Here is a 17,892-nt window from a genome sequence, read left to right on the forward strand (position 1 = left end):
AGGGTTCTTGTAGAAACCGAGAATTATGACCCCCCTTTTCTGTAACCTTAGCCAGAAAACCTAGCCGGAGTCAGAGGTTACAAAGCCTCAGTTAACACTTCAATCATAAACGGCGACAGAACGGAAGACTGTTGACCCAGACTGAGAACCTAAAGCTCTGAATCACCTATTACATCTTGTTAAAGAGTTAGTGACTATTTTACCATAATGTTTATTCTGTAACTTGTTCACTCCACTTGCCAAGGACAGAAAACTTCTCTGTAACACTTACAGATTATTTCTAATAATGCCAAAGGCTGTTGATTTGAAATCATGAGAGTAACAATGTTAAAATATTTGTGATAGAAAATTGTATTTGCTGTGAACTTTGTAGGTTAATTTTATCCAAGCCTGTGATAACTATCTATGACTTCACTCTGCAAGCTTATTAGTCTGACCCCACTTACTAGTGAGAAATCGCTAAGGTCTTTTGTCTGAACATATTTTTCCTTCAGACCTGTTTGTAATACCTACAGACTAATACTTCTGAAAAGCAAAGTAAAAGAAAGGTTTTCCTCCATCAGAATTTTTTAAAAAAGATTTTTATTTGACAGATCACAAGTAGGCAGAGAGGCAGGCAGAGAGAGAGAGAGAGAGAGAGAAGGAAGCAGGCTCCCTGCTGAGCAGAGAGCCCAATGCTGGGCTTGATCCCAGGATCCAGAGATCATGACCTGAGCTCAAGGCAGAGGCTTTAACCCACTGAGCCACCCAGGTGCCCCTCCTCCATCAGAATTAAAGATCATGTTGTTAAGGACCTAGTCACAGTGGCTATGACCATAGCAGGGAACTTAGACATCATTAAGTGAAATCCTTTGGCTTACAGACAGAAGAAATACAAAGAAAATTTACCAAGATGAGATGCTTTCGGCTCATGAATGAGACAATTGCCAGGCAGCATCCCATAGCCTTTACATTCCTCCACTCCAAGACTCAGTACTCCTACCTTCCTCTCTTAATCAATGCTGTTGTAAACCGTTACCAGACATCTTATGATTCCTCTCCAGATGCACCCTCCACCCTGCTTTCTGCTTCAAGAGGTTGTCCTGAATGGACTGTATCAATGAAAATCACAGCTTTTATTGAGGAAGCCCTCTCTGCAAAACTGCTCCCTCCTCTCAACCTCTAGGACTTAGAGGTGGTCACAAGAGCTATAGGTACTGGAGTACTGCAACATTATGATTTCTCTACACTCTTCCAATTTCTTTGTAAATTTCACTTATTAAACTCTCTCCAAATTACCCTAATTTGACAGTGTCGTCATTTCTTGCTGGGACCCTGAGTGATAGAGATACTTATTTGTGCTATAAGCTATAGTATTTATTGGAAGTGTAAGAAAAGGTCTCTAGTCTCCAGAAATTTAAACTGGGGCACTTCAATGTCACTAGGAGTGCACATGAGTGCTAAATAGGGATATAGAGGCAGCTGGTACTGTAAGGAATCCCCTGGACCTCCAGGCCATAGACAGTTTCACACAGTACAGGCTCTGAGTTGCGCAATGGGACTAATATTTATTTGGGTCCTACCATGTGCCACACCTACAATGGCTGTGCTTAACATATATTGAGACATGTTTATGTTTAGAAGTCAGCAGTGTTAAAAGTCAGTAAAGCTCGCGCTCATTCTACTACACCAAAGTTTTACAAACTTAAGTATAATTCACTTGCAGAAAAGTCACAAACTAATCACCCATCTTTTTAAAATTAAAGTGAAATTCACATAACAAAATTAACTATTTCAAATTTTTAAAAAAGATTTTATCTATTTGACAGAGAGTGACAACGAGATTGGGGACACAAGCAGGGGAAGTGGGAGAGGGAGAAGCAGGCCTCCTTCTGGGCAGGGAGCCAGATGCGGGTTTCATCCCAGGACCCTGGAATCATGCCCTGAGCCGAAGGCAGATGCTTAATGACTGAGCCACCCAGGCCCCCAAATTAACTATTTTAAAGAGAAAAATCTAGTGACATTTAATACCTTCATAATCTGTGTAATCACTGTCTCTATCAAGTTCCAAAGTAAAACCCCAGCATTCCAAAATAAAACCCTGCACACATTTTCCCCTTCTCCCAGCTCCTGACAACCACACTCTACTGTCTCTATGCATTTACCTATTCTAGGTATTTCATGTAAGTAGAATCATCCAAGGTGACTTTTCGTGTCTGGCTCCTTTCACTTAGCATAATGCTTTGAGGTTCATCCTCAAAACACTGTAGCATGAATCAGTACTTCACCACCTTTTATGGATGAATAATAGTCCATCGTGTGGATATGCCACATGTATTTATTCAACTGCTGATGAACATTTTTTTTTCACCTTTTGGCTCTTATTTTTTTGTTTTTGTTTTTTCCTTTTGGCTCTTGTTAAGTGCTGATATGAACACTGTGTACAAGTATTTGAACACAAGTTTTTTTTTTTAAATATTTTTTATTTATTTATTTGACAGACAGAGATCACAAGTAGGCAGAGAGGCAGGCAGAGAGAGAGAGAGAGAGAGGAGGAAGCAGGCTCCCTGCCGAGCAGAGAGCCCGACTGAACACAAGTTTTAATTCTTTTGCATATATACCTACTAATGGAGTTACTGGGTCATTTGGGAATTCTATGTCTAATTTTTTGGGAAACTGTCAGACTACTTACCACAGTAGCTGAACCATTTATATTCCTAGCAGCAATGTATAATAAAGGTTCCAATTTCTCCCCATCATTGTAATCAACCAACTTTTAAAATTTAAATTTAAGGGGCACCTGGCTGGCTCAGTTGGTAGAGCGTGAGACTCTTGATCTCAGGGTTGTGAGTTCAAGCCCCATTCTGGGTACAGAGCTTACTTTAAAAATAAAATAAGTAAAATTTAAATTTCAGGTATGTTAAAAAAAACTGCACTACACCATAAGGCACAGAGTGAATATTTATTTATCAGAAGTTAAACCTAAGCTTTAATTTTATAAATACTGGAAAAGCAGGCCAGAAAAATGTAGCAATTTGCTCAAAGTCAAAGCTAAAGAATGCTTCTAACAAGATCGAGTGAGAAGAAAGGAAAATATTTTAGAGCATTCCGTAATTCCAACCTTAAATTACCCACTCCAAGCATCCCTTTAAGTTCTTGACACTAAAATTCTTTCCACTATCTTTCAGAAGATGAGTAAGAATCCCAGTAAAAGAGGAAGAGAAATGGTTTGTTTCCAAACAGGAGGCAGGACACTGTGTGTTCCTCATAGCACTAAGTACATCAGTCTTGCTAAGGGTAGCCACTTAAGAGATGAGTATGGGATTACCCAACTCTTAAGTGGTTATTTAAGAAATCTGTGGCTCTAAATCTCCCTATCTTTTCCTTTACCGTAAACCTTTTCAGCCCCACCCATGTTCCAAGACAAATCAGGTCAGTATATCCAAAACCTTTCTAAAACCCTAGGTTCTTTCTTTCAAATCTTTTCTAACACTTTATTTACTGGTCTAGGAGGGAAAAGAGTACTGTGGTGACGTTTTCAGGATGATGACATTTCCAAAGTGGAGAGGATGAAGGCCTCTGGCTTGGCTTCCTGCTTCAGCACTCCTGTCAGCAGGAACTCAGGTGAGAGGATGGGCAGCCCAACCCGAAATGGAATAGAGCATCGAGGGAAGTCCTGGGAGCATGTAATCACAACTCTCTGAGGCTGGGGAAAGACAGAGCAAAGACAAAGTCAGAAGTGAAAAATAATCCTAGAAGTAGGTTCAGAATCTACTAATCAGTTTTAGCATCACTGAAATAGACCTCTGATATGAAGCATACTTGATAGTACTCTTGCCAGAAAAGCTGAACCTGAATTTATTCAAGCTTTTAAATTTAACTATAGTTTACAGGAAATGTAAAAGAACAACATAAATTACACAACAAAGGAGCAAACAGAAAAACCCAGACTCAGACATTCTAAAGAACTGACCTGGTTTCTGTAGGAAGTCAATGGAATAAAAAAAAAGGCTAGGTGGGTTGGGGAAGATCCTTTCTAGAGTAAAAGAGAATCAAGAGATATGCAACTGTGGCAATACATGGGTCTTGTTTGAATCCTGACATGAATTTAATTAAAAAAAAAATTTTTTTTTTTAAGATTTTATTTATTTATTTGACAGACAGAGATCACAAGTAGGCAGAGAGGCAGGCAGAAAGAGAGGAGGAAGCAGGCTCCCTACTGAGCAGAGAGCCCGATGTGGGGCTTGATCCTAGGACCCTGGGATCATGACCCGAGCCAAAGGCAGAGGCTTTAACCCACTGAGCCACCCAGGCGCCCCCTGACATGAATTTTTTTTTAATTTTTTTTTATTTATTCATTTGACAGAGAGAGATCACAAGTAGGCAGAGAGGCAGGCAGAGAGAGAGGAAGAAGCAGGCTCCCCACTGAGCAGAGAGCCCGATGCGGGGCTCGATCCCAGGACCCTGAGATCATGACCCGAGCCGAAGGCAGCGGCTCAACCCGCTGAGCCACCCAGGCGCCCCATCTGACATGAATTTTAAAGAGACATTTTTGGCCAACTGGTGAGATCTGGCTAATGGAATATAAGAAAATGACCAAGAAACTATTGTTAATTTTGTTATGGATCAAAAATGGTGTTGTGATTATGTTAAAAAAAAAAAAAAAAGAAAAGAAAAGAAAAAAGAAAGTGCATAGTATCTCAGAGAAGTATACTTTAAGTATAGAGAGGGAAATAATATGAAGTTTGCAGTTTCTTTAAAATAATTTAGCAGGGGTGCCTGGGTGGCTCAGTGGGTTAAAGCCTCTGCCTTTGGCTCAGGTCATGATCTCAGGGTCCTGGGATCGAGCCCTGCATCCGGCTCTCTGCTCAGCGGGGAGCCTGCTTCCCCCTCTCTCTGCCTTGCCTCTCTGCCTACTTGTGATCTCTGTCAAATAAATAAATAAAATCTTAAAAAAAAAATAACTTAGCAAAGAACAAAATGATAAATGGAGAAAATGTAGCAAAGTCTAAACTACCTTGTTAAATCTGAGTGCTTGATATATGGGAGGTTCACTGATAATAGAAGTTTTCTCTCCCTTTGCGTATATTTGAAAAATTTTAAAATATAAAATAAAAATAAATCCACTCGAGGGGCGCCTGGGTGGCTCAGTGGGTTGAGCCTCTGCCTTTGGCCCAGGTCATGATCTCAGGGTCCTGGGATCAAGCCCCGAATCAGGCTCTCTGCTCAGCAGGGAGCCTGCTTCCCCCTCTCTGTCTGCCTGCCTCTCTGCTTACTTGTGATCTCTCTCTCTCTCTCTCTCATATAAATAAATAAAATCTTAAAATAAATAAATAAATAAATAAAAATCCACTCAGAATCAGCAGACTTCTTCATTCCTATCCCTTTACATACTACAGAGTTTCCCCTCACCCTCTCACTTCTTGTGTTCTCGTCCATGTTTGGTTCTCCAACCTTTTCCCATTCTAGCCACCTCTTTACTTGCTTTATTTTTTATTTTTTCAAAATATTTTATTTATTTGACAGAGATCACAAGTAGGCAGAGAGGCAGGCAGAGGTAGGGGGGGAAGCAGGCCCCCTGCCAAACAGAGAACCCAATGCAGGGCTTGATCCCAGGAACCCGAGCCAAAGGTAGAGGCCCAACCCACTGAGCCACCCAGGCACCCCCCAGCCACCTCTTTAACTGCCACCTCACCAGATCCAGAACACAGCACTCATACCTTATAGGACCGGGGCATGCTGGGTAGTACAGTGCCTCCACAGCAGCTGATGATCTCTCCCATCTGAGGTGGTGGGGGCTGGACTCCTGGGGTCACGTGGATCTCATAGCCCTAAGAGGAAGAATGGTGGAGGCCATAAATGTATGCCCTGAGAGGCCATGAATAGCTGAGGAGCCTCTGGAGGGAAGGCTGAAGCACAGGGCAGAAGACAGCCTCTCACCTCCAACAACCTTCGCTCACGAGCCCGGCTCAGGGCATCTCGAAGGCTGAAGCCGAAGTTCTTCTCCTGCTCAGGATCAGTCACCACATATTCATCCGGGGGCAAGAAGCAACCAGCTTTGCGGGACTAAGGACAGTAGCAGTGAGCACACAAGCTCAGCCCAGCCCACCACCCAGCTCTTCTGCCATCAGTTATCTCTGATGGTATGTCCTCTCTTAGACTCTCACCTGGTGCAGCCAGTCCAAGGAGAGGATGGGGATCCCCCGCCCCAGGGCACAGAGGAACTTGACTGTGCGTCGGACTCGATCAGTCACTAGGTGGGAAGCCTCTGCCACTGAGCTGGCCAGACTCCCCCCCAGGGCCAGCACTGCCCGCTCTCCACGGGCATCCACCACTCCTGTGAAAAGTACCTGTGGAGGGGGTTAACCTGAGCTGGTCACAGCAACCCGTACCATCCGCGCCTGTCTCCAAATCCCTAGGTCTCCTCCCATCCTCCCTTGTCTGTCTCCCACCAAACCCCATGCCCTTTTTCTCCTACTTTGGGGGCTGTGGACTCTTGGTTAGGTTTGGTGCGTCGAAGGCTGCGGCTTGGGAGTCCCTTGGGCTCCTCCTCTGCTTGGTCTCTCTTTCTCTTGCCTGGTCCTGGAGCCACTACATCCTGAGATTGAGAAAGATCTTGCTGGGAGTTTCTGAGTCTCTAAGCCCTTTCCTAGCTTCACAGGCCCGGCCTTCTCCTCACCTCCTCCTTCCTTGGCCTCTCCATTGGATCTTCTTCCTCTTCCTTGAGGAACACTGTCTTCTGGGTGACTTCCCCTCTTTGGAGCCGTTTTTGAAGTGGGGGTGAATCTACAGTAGCCAAAGGCCTCTTGCAGCTCTGAGAGGCCTTAGGCAGGGGCTTTGGGGTGAACTCTGATCTGCCTGCTCCCTCTACCTTTCGGATCTGGGTAGCATGAGTGGGGGCCTCAGGAAGCTGGGCAAAGGCAGGCTTGGGTGTGGTCCTGAGGGATTCAACTACTCTCACTGCCCCTTGTCTCTGGTTCCTTGAGGACTGAGATTTAGGTTCAGGGAGTGCAGAATAGGGCTCACAGACAATGGGAGCTGTGAGGGACCCATGTTTCCTAGTGGCCCTCAGCTTCCTGCTGCAGTTGGCTTGAGAGATGGGCTCAGGGGGAAGACACTGGTCTGTGGGGACAGGAGACTGGAATTCAGGGGTGGTAAGAACTGGCCCAGCACTTATTCCAGAAGACCTGAGTGTCTTACCCTGACAACCCTGAGCCTTAGGGGTGACCAGCTCATCTGTTGGGGTGAGAGATTCAAGGTCAGGGGCTCTGAGCTCAGTTGGTTGGGGGATCTTGACAAGGGACCTATGTATCTTGCCCCGAGTAGCCCGAGATGTGGGCTCAGGAGTGACAGGCTGATCTGTGGAGAAGGAAGGCTGGAGTTCAGGGGCTGTGGGGGCAATTGGCTCAGAGGTCTTGATAGAGGACCTTTGTGTCCTGCCCCGAGTGGCCAGAGATATGAGTTTGGGGGTGACAGGCTGGTCTGTAGGGGTGGAAGCCTGGAGCTCAGGGACTGTGGAGACAATTGATTTAGGGGTCTTGCTAGAAGACCTAGGTGTCCTGCCCCGAGATGTACGTTTGGGGGTGACAGGCTGGCCTCCAGGGGTGGTAGGCTGGGACTCAGGGGTTGTGGGGACAATTGGCTCAGGGGTCTTGATAGAAGACCTGGGTGTCCTGCCCTGAGATGTGGGTTTGGGGATGACAGGCTGGTCTGTGGAGATGGAAGGCTGGATTTCAGGAGCTATTGGGATAACTGGCTCAAGGGTCTTGCCAGAAGACCTATGTGTCCTGCTATGAGGGGCCCCAGATGTGGGCTCAGTGATGACAGGCTGGTCTTTGGAGGTGGAAGGCTGGAGTTCAGGGGCTGTGGGGACAGTTGGTTCAGGAGTCTTGACAGAGGATCTACGTGTCCTGCCCCAAGTTACCCTAGATGTGGGCTCAGGGGTGACAGGCTGGTCTGTGGCGATGGAAGGCTGGACTTCAGGAGCTGTTGGGACATGTGGCTCAGGGGTCTTACCAGAAGACCTATGTGTCCTGCTGTGAGTGGCCCCAGATATGGGCTCAGTGATGACAGACTGGTCTTTGGAGGTGGAAGGCTGGAGTTCAGGGACTGTGGGGACAGTTGGTTCAGGAGTCTTGATAGAGGACCTACGTGTACGGCCCCAAGTGACCCTAGATGTGCGCTCAGGGGTGACAGGCTGGTCTTTGGAAGTAGAAGGCTGGAGCTCAGGGGCTGTGGGGATAACTGTTTTGGGAGTCTTGACAGAAGACCTATGTGCCCTGCCCTGAGTGGCTGTGGAGACAACTGATTCAGGGGTCTTGACAGATTTACGGGTCCTGCTCTGAGATATGAGCTCAGTAGCGGCAGGCTGCTCCTTGGAGGTGGAAGGCTGGACTGCAGGGACTATAGGAACAACCAGTTCAGGGGTCTTGACAGAAAACCTATGTGTTCTACCCCGAGTGACCTGCAATGTTGACTCAGGGATGACAGGCTGGTCTTTGGAGGTGGAAGTCTGGAGCTCAGGGGCTGTGGGGACAACTGGTTCAGGGGTCATGACAGAGGACCTACGTGTCCTGCCCCGAGTGACTCGAGATGTGAGCTCAGGACTGAGGGGCTGGTCTGTGGGGATGGTAGAGTGAGGTTCAAGGGCTAAAGAAGAAACTGCAGAGGGTGTCTTCCTGGAGGACCCTCGGAGCCTGACTTTAGATTTTGAGTGGAGAGGCTCCATGTCTGAGGACAAGGTAGTCTCTGGAACTTCCTGATTCCCATTTTGTCTGGTCCTGGGAATGGGCTCTAAAGAAGATGGAGAGGGAGAAAGGAAGGGCTGGGGCACAGGATGTTTTTGACTCTGAGAGAGGAGGGAGTTGTGGTGGAGGGTTGAGGCTTCAGGCACTGCAGGAGGCAGACAAGCATCTGCAGATTCCTGATCACCCTGAGGAGAAACAGAAGCAAGTGAGGGAAGAAGAGGCAGAGAGAAGAGAGACAGTACTTGGATATGTTCTTAATACTTGTTTATGGTTAGAGTGTGTTCCTGGCATTTCACTTATCTATGACCTCCCTTCCACGAGACTGGGAACTTCCTAGGGAGGGAGCAGTCCTCATTCTCACAGACCTCTCCTCATGCCAGCAGTGTTCTCCACAGATAGATGATGATAATAAAAGGATGGTTGGAAAAAGGGAAAAGACATGAAAAAATGGACGTTCTGAGTCAGATAGAGGGAGATAGAACTTGGGAAACAGATATGGAAAATGACAGGTTGAAAGGAAAGGCACAGAAGCCAACTAAGGAATGGTGACAACCGAAGAAAATCGGGAAGATGGAGGAGTAGACTAAAGCAAGGTCAGGTGAAGGGGCAGTGAAGAGGTAGAAAACGCAGCTCTCACCGCAGAGGCCTTCTCAGCAGGTGGCATCTTGCAAGTCCAGGGGCCTAGAGAGAAAGTAAAAGCAAGTGGAGCTGAGGTCTAAGAGTTGAGACACTTAGGCGTTGATTAGCACAAGGGCTGTGTACCAATTTGGGTTTCCCTCTGCCTTCACTTACCTCTCTGCTGCCTCCTGGGGCTCATCAGGGTTCCACCTGACTGGTTCCCAGAAGCTCCTGGGGTTGAAGTGAGTCCCTGATGGTCTCCTATCCCTGCTCTAGGCTCTGGTGTTAGATGGGAGGCCTGCCCTTCCTGGTCCTGGCTCCCTTTCTCTGTTTCCCCTCTCTGTGGGCTGCTCTCCAGTTTTTCTTCTGGTACCTCAATGCCTAATCCACTTGGCTCATCTTCTCTCTCTAGTACTAGTTTCTCTGCTTCTCTCTCAAATACTTCTCTTGCAAGAGTCTGCTTTCCTATCTCTTCCTCTTGTACTTCCCTGGGTATCTCAATTTCTATGTTTAAAGTCTCCATATTCCTTTCAATACTTGCGCTTTTTACCTTTTGGTCAGACTCTTGTCCCTGATTATCTCTAGCTAACATCTGTTTCCCTCTGGTTAATTCTTCTTCTATAATATCTTCTCTCTCTTCTGCTGGCAGGTTCTTGGTTTCCCTGTTCAACAGTCCTCTCTCAGGGGTCACCCCCTCTGCCAGTAGATTCTTGGTTTCCCTGTTCAACAGTCCTCTCTCAGGGGTCATCCCCTCTGTACCCCTTGGTGTACCCATGCCTTTCTCCACAGTCTGCATCCCTCTGCCTTGAGTCCCCAGTGCCTCTTCATGAACTGGAATCTCTGGATGTTGGGCTTGTGGTGTTGTCCTAGGTGTAGAGGGGCAAAATCTATGGGCATCAAGATGGGCAGCAATGGGCTGGGGCTCAGAGGCCTCAGACTCTCTCGGACAGAATGGCTGTGTTGCCAAGACTTCCCATGGCTCATCCAGGGCACCTGGAGGTAAAGAGTCAAAAGAAGAGAGAAATGCAGATTGAAAATTTAATAGGTTGAGAAAAGATTAAGAGAAATTAATTTATAACAGGGGTGCCTGGGTGGCTCAGTCAGTTAAGCATCTGCCTCCAGCTCAGGTCATGATCTCAGGGTCCTGAAACTGAGCCCCACATCAGGCTCCCTGCTCAGTGGGGAACTTGCTTCTCCCTCTCCCTCTGCCCCTCTCCCCCATTCATGTGGGTATGCGCGCGCACGCTCTCTCTCTCAAATAAATAAATAAAATCTTTCAAAGAAAAAATTAATGAATAATAAACCTAAGTGGATTATTAAAGGAAGGCTTGGAATAAAGAGGACAATCACTACATTTAATATTTGTCTAAGTTAAGACCCCACATGCGCATAGAAGTTCTCATAGCAGCCTCTTTAAAAATGATGGAGATGGAGAAACATTAGCAGAAGAGTCAAAGATTATGAAAGAAACATGAGGGAAAAGCAATGATGCCAAGTTAGGGGCATGAAGGCTAGAATTTCTTATACCTGGGGCCTGGAAACTGCAACAGGAAGGGCCAGGCTCTTGGGGTAGAGTAACCAGGAAGGCCTGGGTAGCTTCATCCTCCATGCTCTGGACTGTTGGACAAGAAAAGCTGGCTCAAGCATAGCTCCTCCAGAGAACTCTGGGCTCCCATTCCTGGCCTCCTGGCCTCCTGGCCCACCCACACCAGTATTCACAACCTTCAAGGACCACCAGTCTGGGCTCCCAGCTCCCACTTGTGCCAACATCCATATGACATGGATGTCCTCACCTTCTGGGCTCTGATTCTCTCTCTCCACAAAGCACTGGGTAGCCTGTAGGTCCAGGTCTTCTGAATCTGAGAGGGGAAAATATAAGATAGATAATAGAAAGTCCTATCTGGGGATACCTGGGTGACTCAGTCAGTTAACTGTCTGCCTTCAGCTCAGGTCATGATCCCAGGGTCCTGGGATCAAGCCCCCTGTTGGGCTCCTTGCTCAGTGGGGAGCCTGCTTCTCCCTCTGCCTGCTGCTCTCTCTCTGACAAATAAATAAAACCTTAAAAAAAAAGTCTTATCTGACACTTCCATATTCTTTCTCTCCCATTTTCTCCCTAGCCCCAAGCCCTCTTAATGGACCAAATGTTTGTATTCCCACCCAAATTCATATGTTGAAACCTAATTTCCAATGTGATTTTATTAGGAGGTAAGTTCTTTGGGAGATGATTAGGTCATGAGGGTAGAACCCACATGAATGGGACTAGTACCCTTATAAAAGAGACCCCAGAATTCCCTTTGTGCCCGTTCTGCCATGTGACGACACAGTGAGAAGACAGCTGCCTATGAAGAGGAAGCAGTCTTCAGCAGAACATGACTATACTGGCACTCTGATCTGCGACTTCCCAGCCTTCACAACTATAAGAAAAAATTTCTGTTGTTTATAAACCAGCCAGCCTATGGCTTTCTGTTATAGCAGCTCAAATAGACTAGGAAACCCTATAAGCATTCTTTTATTTATTTATTTACTATTGTTATTTTTGCATTCTTTTAGGAGTCAAGGGAGGAAGTCCAGCACTTACCACCATGGTTGTCCCCAGAGTCCTTGGTCCTGTCCACACGTAATTCTCTCTCCCTTTCTGTGGGGGTCTGGGCTCCCTCTCTCTGCGGCTGGATGGGTTCCCCTGAAGTGCCTGTGTCCACCACAAGATCTGTAAGGTTCTCCCTCGAGATAGGGAGAAGATCCTGCTCCACCTGTGACACAAGGGATTCACCCTGGGCCCTTGCCTCAAGAGCTCTCTCCTGCTCAAGAACAGCTGTAGCCCATTCCGTCCCAGCGTCCCCTTCTGCTGGAAGCTGGCACTTTCCTATATCTGCCACCACTGAGGCTGCTAAGGATGTGCCCTCTTCTGCATCTGTCTCACAGTCCCCAGGGGAAGGAGGCTGGGTTTCCTCTAGATGCATCACAGGCAGCTTTGCTTGGCCCCCTTCCACTTCCACATTTGTTTGATTTGTCCATACCATAGGCACTTGATGCTTCTCTACAAGTGTAATTGCTGGTCCTGATAGGGCTTTCTCCTCCACTTGTGTGTTGATGTCCACTGTGGCAGAGGCTTGGCTTCTCTGCAGATGGACCCCAAGTGAGCTGTTACCTTCGTCTACCCCTAGATCACAGTCTCGGAGAGGAGACTGCCTTTTTTCTGAATATGCCTTGTCTATATGACACTTGGGAACAGTTCCTTTCTTTTCGATTGGGAGCCCCTCCTCCTCCGAGTCTGTGTCACTGTCTCTCCCAGCAGAGGTTTGGTTTTGCTCCAGAAGAGCCACAGGTTGGGCCCTGCTCTCTTCCACATCAGTATCTCTGTTCCATGTATCGGCTTGGCTCTCTTTCAGACGTGCCAAAGTGAGTGCTGCTAAGACTTCTTCCTCATCATCTGTATTGCTGTCAATCACCACGGAGGCTTGGTTTCTCTCCGGAGGGACTGCCAGTTGGAACTCACTTTCTTCCACATCTGTATCACTACTGGCTGGGCTCTCCTGCAGATGTACCAAAGCAGGTGCCTGAGGACTCTTTTTACTAATTTCGTGGAGGATTTGCCTCTTCTTCGTAGGAACTACAGGTGGGGTTGCAGGGATCCCTTCTTCTTCCACATCAGTATCACTGTCTGTGAAGCCAGAAGGCTGCGCCCTTTCCCAGTGGACCTCAGCAGGCCTGCTCTCATCCATATCTGTGTCACTGTCCTCCTCAGCAGTTTGGTTTCTTGCCAGAGTGGCCCCAAGCGGGACCACCCCATTCCTTGCATCCCTCTCAACTTCTGTGCCATTGTTCCTCTCCTTCACTGAACACTGATCCTTTTCAAGCTGGATTTCAGTTGCCACAGCTGTAGGCTGTTCTGTCTCTGCAGTGGAGCCTCTTCTGGCAGCTAAGGAGGCCTCTCCTGCTGCTGGATGCTGACTTTCTTCCTCATCTGTGTCACTGTCCAGGTTGAAGGCAAATGGTGGCCCAGGGCCATCTGGGGCAGAAGGCCCCTCTTCATCACTGCAAAGGGAAGAGAAGGGAAAGAGTCTATAGCATCTGTTTCCCAAGAAGAAATACTCCACTCAGCTATGAGCTCCATAAGGGCAGACACAAGGCAGTAGCTGTTTTTTGGTTTTTGTGGGTGTTTTTTTCCTCTCTCCAGCAATTAGTTCTCTACTTGGCACAATCAGAGGTGCTCAATCAAAGTTCAGCTGAGTGAAAGAGTATGTGCAATTCCCCACTTTCATGATAAGCATCTCTTGCAGATGGATCCTACAGTCCCTGGTTCCTCCTCCTTTTGAAGACTCAAGTATCTGGCCCTTTGGCACTCACCTCTCTGGAACTACTGCTGCCAAAGGGGAGGTCCTTGGTCCTTTCATCACACACCTTTCAGAAGGAGAATCTGTCAAGAGTAGAAAGGAGTAAGTTGACTGTTTTATACTCACCATCTCCATCTTCTCACCCACCCTCCCAATACACAGACATACCTACTTCCTCCTCTGAGTCCTCAGCCAACAGGAGCCTCTGGGGTTGAGTTCCTCCCTGTACCCTGGGTGTCTCTTCTACAGTTAGAGGGCCCCGGGAAACAAAGGGCAGGGGGACATTCAGGCGATGGTACTGGCAGGGCAAGTCAGCAAAGAGAATCAACTCCTGGTCCCTCAGGCGGTGACTCACCCCTGGGCTTAGGACCTTAGGAGGCCTTAGGACTTGAGTACCATTGAGGCTGCCACAATCTTGGAGGACAGGTGCTTTGTCCCAGGCCAAAATTTCAATCACTGCATGTTGTTTGGAGATGGATGAAAAGGGCAGGGTCACAGAGCAATCAGGCATTCGGCCCACCATATTCTTCCCGAGATACAGGGGGAAATCTAAGAATTAAAGAGGCAAATAAGTTAAAGCTTGAGTCTTGGCCTGCTATCAGGAAAATATTCCTATTAAGTACTCCACTACTAACTCAAGATCCCCACACACATAAGAAAAACAAAAGACAGTCAACCCTGTCAGGACTCCCTCACTTTTTTTTTTTTAAAGATTTTATTTATTCATTTGACAGAGACACAGAGAGATCACAAGTACGCAGAGAGGCAGACAGAGAGAGAGGGGGAAGCAGGATCCCCACCGAGTGGAGAGCCTGATACAGGGCTCCATCCTAGGACCCTGAGATCATGACCTGAGCCAAAGGCAGACGCTTAACCCACTGAGCTACCCAGGGGCTCCAGGACCCCCTCACTCTTGAGAGCTTTTCCTTATATCTTCACTTAATAAACTTGTCGCTTTACTTACACAGACACAGACACACACACACACACACACAAGACCGCAGAAGACCTAAGTATTGAAGAATATAAGCAATGTGTTATTCATTGTCAATACCCTATCCATCCATATTGGATTTTTTTCTGTTGTGGTAAAATATATGAAAAATTTATTATTTAACCATTTTTAAGTGTACAGTTCAGTGGCATTAAATACTTTCACATTGTTGTGCAACTATCACCACCATCCATTTCCAGACCATGCTGGATTTTCATATGAATCTCTTCATCTTCTCCTACCAAAGTAAAACTGAGCCCACTGAGCCCAGGGTACTTGCCTGAAACAATCAACTCAATCAGGCCCCTCCTCTGCATTCCCAGTGAAACATTTTTTCAGATCTCCTTGAAACATGTATAAGCTTCTTACAACCCTCCAACTACCTCCCCACAAAAATAAGAGGCCTATACCAGTACTTTAGCATCCAATAACCTCTGACCTTTTTCTGGTCCATGGGCACTACTGAAGATATGCAATCGCCCTACGGGCTCCAAGCTACACCCTAAGGATTCACTGGGTCTCTCTGTCTCCTCCTCTTCTTCAACCTCCCAGTTAATAGCCTGGGTGTCCTCCATGACCTGGGAAGGAAACGCATTATCATCATCTCTATCACAGGTCCACACACACAGCCTTAAAGAGGAAGCTGATAACTGGGGTAAATCTGGAGAGCTGTGATGGTTGACATTTCTCCTTCTGACAATCATCCTGTTATTACCTTTCTGAAACATTTCAAAAATATTTGTGATTATAATAAACATAAATATTACGGGAGAGGGAATAAATATTAGAAGGTCCCAAGTACACAAACTATACAAATGCATGTGCTTACGTATAGAGACAAACATTTTGAGAAACAATGCTTAGCCTTGTGGTATACAATACACTGACAGTTTTCATTCTTTTTTTCCCCCATCCACTATTGTTTAAATGCTGATCTGCAACCCACTAAATTGATTTCACTATCCACTACTGGGTTGGAACCCACAGTTTGAAAAAAACATTTTAAAGGGAGCTAAACTTTGCCAAGCATCAGCTGTGTGTTGGGCACTGTGTTATGTGTCAGGCATAATAGACATATGAGGCATGCATTTGGGAAACCAAAGCTAAAAATATTAAATGACTTGCTCAGGATAACACAGCAGGTAGGTGGAAAGGACAGGAATAAATGTGCTTCTGCAAAACCCAGGTTTTTTATATTTTACCAGAACGTCACAGTGTGATCAAACTAAGCTGCAAAGAATCCTAACAGCTGACATACATAGAGGTTTGCTATGTGTGAAGCACTGCTCTAGTTACTTTACAATGAGAGACTCCCTTAATCCTCACAAGAACCTTGTAAACTACTATTATTATATTCCATTTATTAGGCTAAGCAACTGAAACATAGGTGGGTTAAGGAACTTGCCCAAGATCACCAAGATACTGTCTCTGTTTAATATTTGGTGGCTTTCCATGCCCACGGGATAAAATAAAATCTCAACTCCTTAGCAAGACCCTCCATTATCTGAACCTCAGGTCCTGCTCCCCTCTACCAAAACCTATGTTTCAGCCGCATGGACCTTCTTCCCAATTTCTGAACACCCTGTTCCTGTTGTTCCCCACACCTGCATGCCTTAGCCAGTTCCTTGGCCCTACATTCCTAGTTTTCTGGTCCAACTCTTACCCATAGTTTATGATTCAGTTCAAAGGTCACTTTCCTGGAATTGCCCTTGCCTTCTAGTGTTCTTCGTCTACCCACATGGTCCCCATTGGTCATTGAACTTGTACTTCCCCTAATCCTTCTCACTATATTGTAACCATTAATTCTATTTCTGCCTTCACAGACCCTCTGGAGAACCGGACCAGCAGAACTGTGTCTTTTCCCCTAGGCCCCATCATATTCATTCGACAGTACCTACTGTGCACCGGGTACTGTTCAAAGAGCTCGGGATACATTCTTCACAAACCAAACGTCAAATTAACCCTGCCCTCCTGATGAAAGGACAAATGAAAGGTGATGAAAAGTCAACACAGTATGGGTGGAAATCACTCCGAAAGATGCCACCGCAGAGGTTAACTGTTGACAGGGAAATTAGGCCGCGTCCATGGGGATAGTGCTAACTCTGGCCTAAAGAATGGAGAACTCAGCGGGAGCCCAGGGCCCTTGGCGCCAATCCAGTGGGCCACCATCTTTGATCTCCACTCCAGGGGGCTCCCTCCAGGTTCCAGGTCCCATGTCTCCCCGTCTTCATACCTAAACTCGGGGAGGGACGTCAAGGAAGGATGAGTATTATAATCCCGAGAAACAAACTTCCAAGTATCCTCCGCCCAGTCGCACCCAAGGCACGCCCCTCCCGCCCTCCGAGAGAACCAAGATGGCTTCCGAGAAGCGGTGGGCGAGGCCCCCCAGAACTCACCTACTTTGATTCTCCGCGCGCGCGCCACCAGTAACGGCCGCGACCCGGTGGCGCTGGAGCGCGGGCCGAGAGGGCGCCGATACGCTGATTGGCTCCTGCTGCTGCCTGTCACAGCCCCGCTGCGCGACGATTGACGAAGCTCCCAACCCAGAGGCCCAGCCAGAGCCTCGCCCCCGCCCCCTTAACAGCTCAAAGAGGCGGCTTTTCCTGGGCGCTTGAAATTGATTGAGGGAGGCAGTAATCGGAGGCTGCGGTGCGCGCACGGAATGGCGCACCTCGATTGGGCAGTTCCAAGGCACAACCCACTGCTGCTTCACCCTCCGCTGCCCACTTCCCGCGCAGATTTCCAAACCGCGACCACAGAGTCTGGGCGCCGCTGGCGGATAGAGGGGCTTACTAGTGCCGTCGCCGGATGCGTCTACTACGGCGGTAGAACCCTTCCTCGGTCCTCCCAGACATGGAGTCCGCTGACTCATGAGAAACGAAAATGAGGCGCGGGTTGCAGTCGTGGCCAGAGGCTGCAGTTTGGAGAACTGCCCGTAGGCGTGGCGTTTGATGCCTCTCCATCGCCGTGGAACTTCAGTTCCTTTTGATTTGGCTTTTTCTTTTCTTTTCTTTTTTTTTAGTGGAAGTTCTGTCCTTTCCTCCCGGAGACTACATCCCTGATGGACATTTGGAGGTCATTTTCCTAAGGATCCGTAGGCGAAGAGGGAGAGTTGTTTTGTTAACTATTTTAAAGTTTGAGGTCTTTCAAAAGGTGGAGGAAGGTTGATAAAAATCATATTTCATTGTACTAAGACGAGAAGAGAATAGTAACAATTGGA

General features: G+C 47.2%; 1 protein-coding gene and 1 non-coding gene across 10 annotated transcripts; one reads left to right on the forward strand and one right to left on the reverse strand.

Annotated features, from left to right (window-relative positions):
* Window positions 1–2,777: 2,777 nt before the first annotated feature.
* TRNAK-CUU (transfer RNA lysine (anticodon CUU)) lies at window positions 2,778–2,850 on the forward strand. The gene has a single exon. It is a non-coding gene; the product is annotated as a tRNA-Lys (tRNA).
* Window positions 2,851–3,433: 583 nt separating this feature from the next.
* Window positions 3,434–17,194, reverse strand: MDC1 (mediator of DNA damage checkpoint 1). Of its 9 annotated transcripts, none has more exons than XM_047732228.1 (17): window positions 16,906–17,038; window positions 15,112–15,250; window positions 13,847–14,227; window positions 13,692–13,761; window positions 12,362–13,379; window positions 11,923–12,033; window positions 11,138–11,203; window positions 10,872–10,961; window positions 10,104–10,337; window positions 9,519–10,056; window positions 9,364–9,407; window positions 6,659–8,911; window positions 6,458–6,577; window positions 6,147–6,329; window positions 5,920–6,045; window positions 5,700–5,810; window positions 3,434–3,685 (listed from the first exon to the last, which is right to left on the reverse strand). In XM_047732228.1, exons 2-17 carry the CDS (start codon window positions 15,245–15,247, stop codon window positions 3,518–3,520), a joined length of 5,649 nt encoding a protein of 1,882 aa, XP_047588184.1. In that variant the 5' UTR covers window positions 15,248–15,250; window positions 16,906–17,038; the 3' UTR covers window positions 3,434–3,517. The 9 variants fall into 9 exon arrangements, with proteins under 9 accessions (XP_047588184.1, XP_047588185.1, XP_047588183.1 ...); XM_047732229.1 differs by having other exon boundaries at window positions 9,519–10,053; window positions 10,872–10,964; XM_047732227.1 differs by having other exon boundaries at window positions 10,872–10,964.
* Window positions 17,195–17,892: the final 698 nt, after the last annotated feature.

Source organism: Lutra lutra, chromosome 6, assembly GCF_902655055.1.
Source record: "Lutra lutra chromosome 6, mLutLut1.2, whole genome shotgun sequence".
Lineage (NCBI taxonomy): Eukaryota > Metazoa > Chordata > Mammalia > Carnivora > Mustelidae > Lutra > Lutra lutra.

Excerpts from the sequence above, each read along its gene's own strand:
- MDC1 (XM_047732224.1), bottom strand. The coding sequence starts at position 15,247 with ATGGAGGACACCCAGGCTATTAACTGGGAGGTTGAAGAAGAGGAGGAG. Across the intron at positions 6,330-6,457 it reads AAGAGTCCACAGCCCCCAAA|GTACTTTTCACAGGAGTGGT; the intron begins GTAGGAGAAAAA and ends CCCCCTCCACAG. Across the intron at positions 5,811-5,919 it reads GTGAGCGAAGGTTGTTGGAG|GGCTATGAGATCCACGTGAC; the intron begins GTGAGAGGCTGT and ends TCTTCCTCTTAG.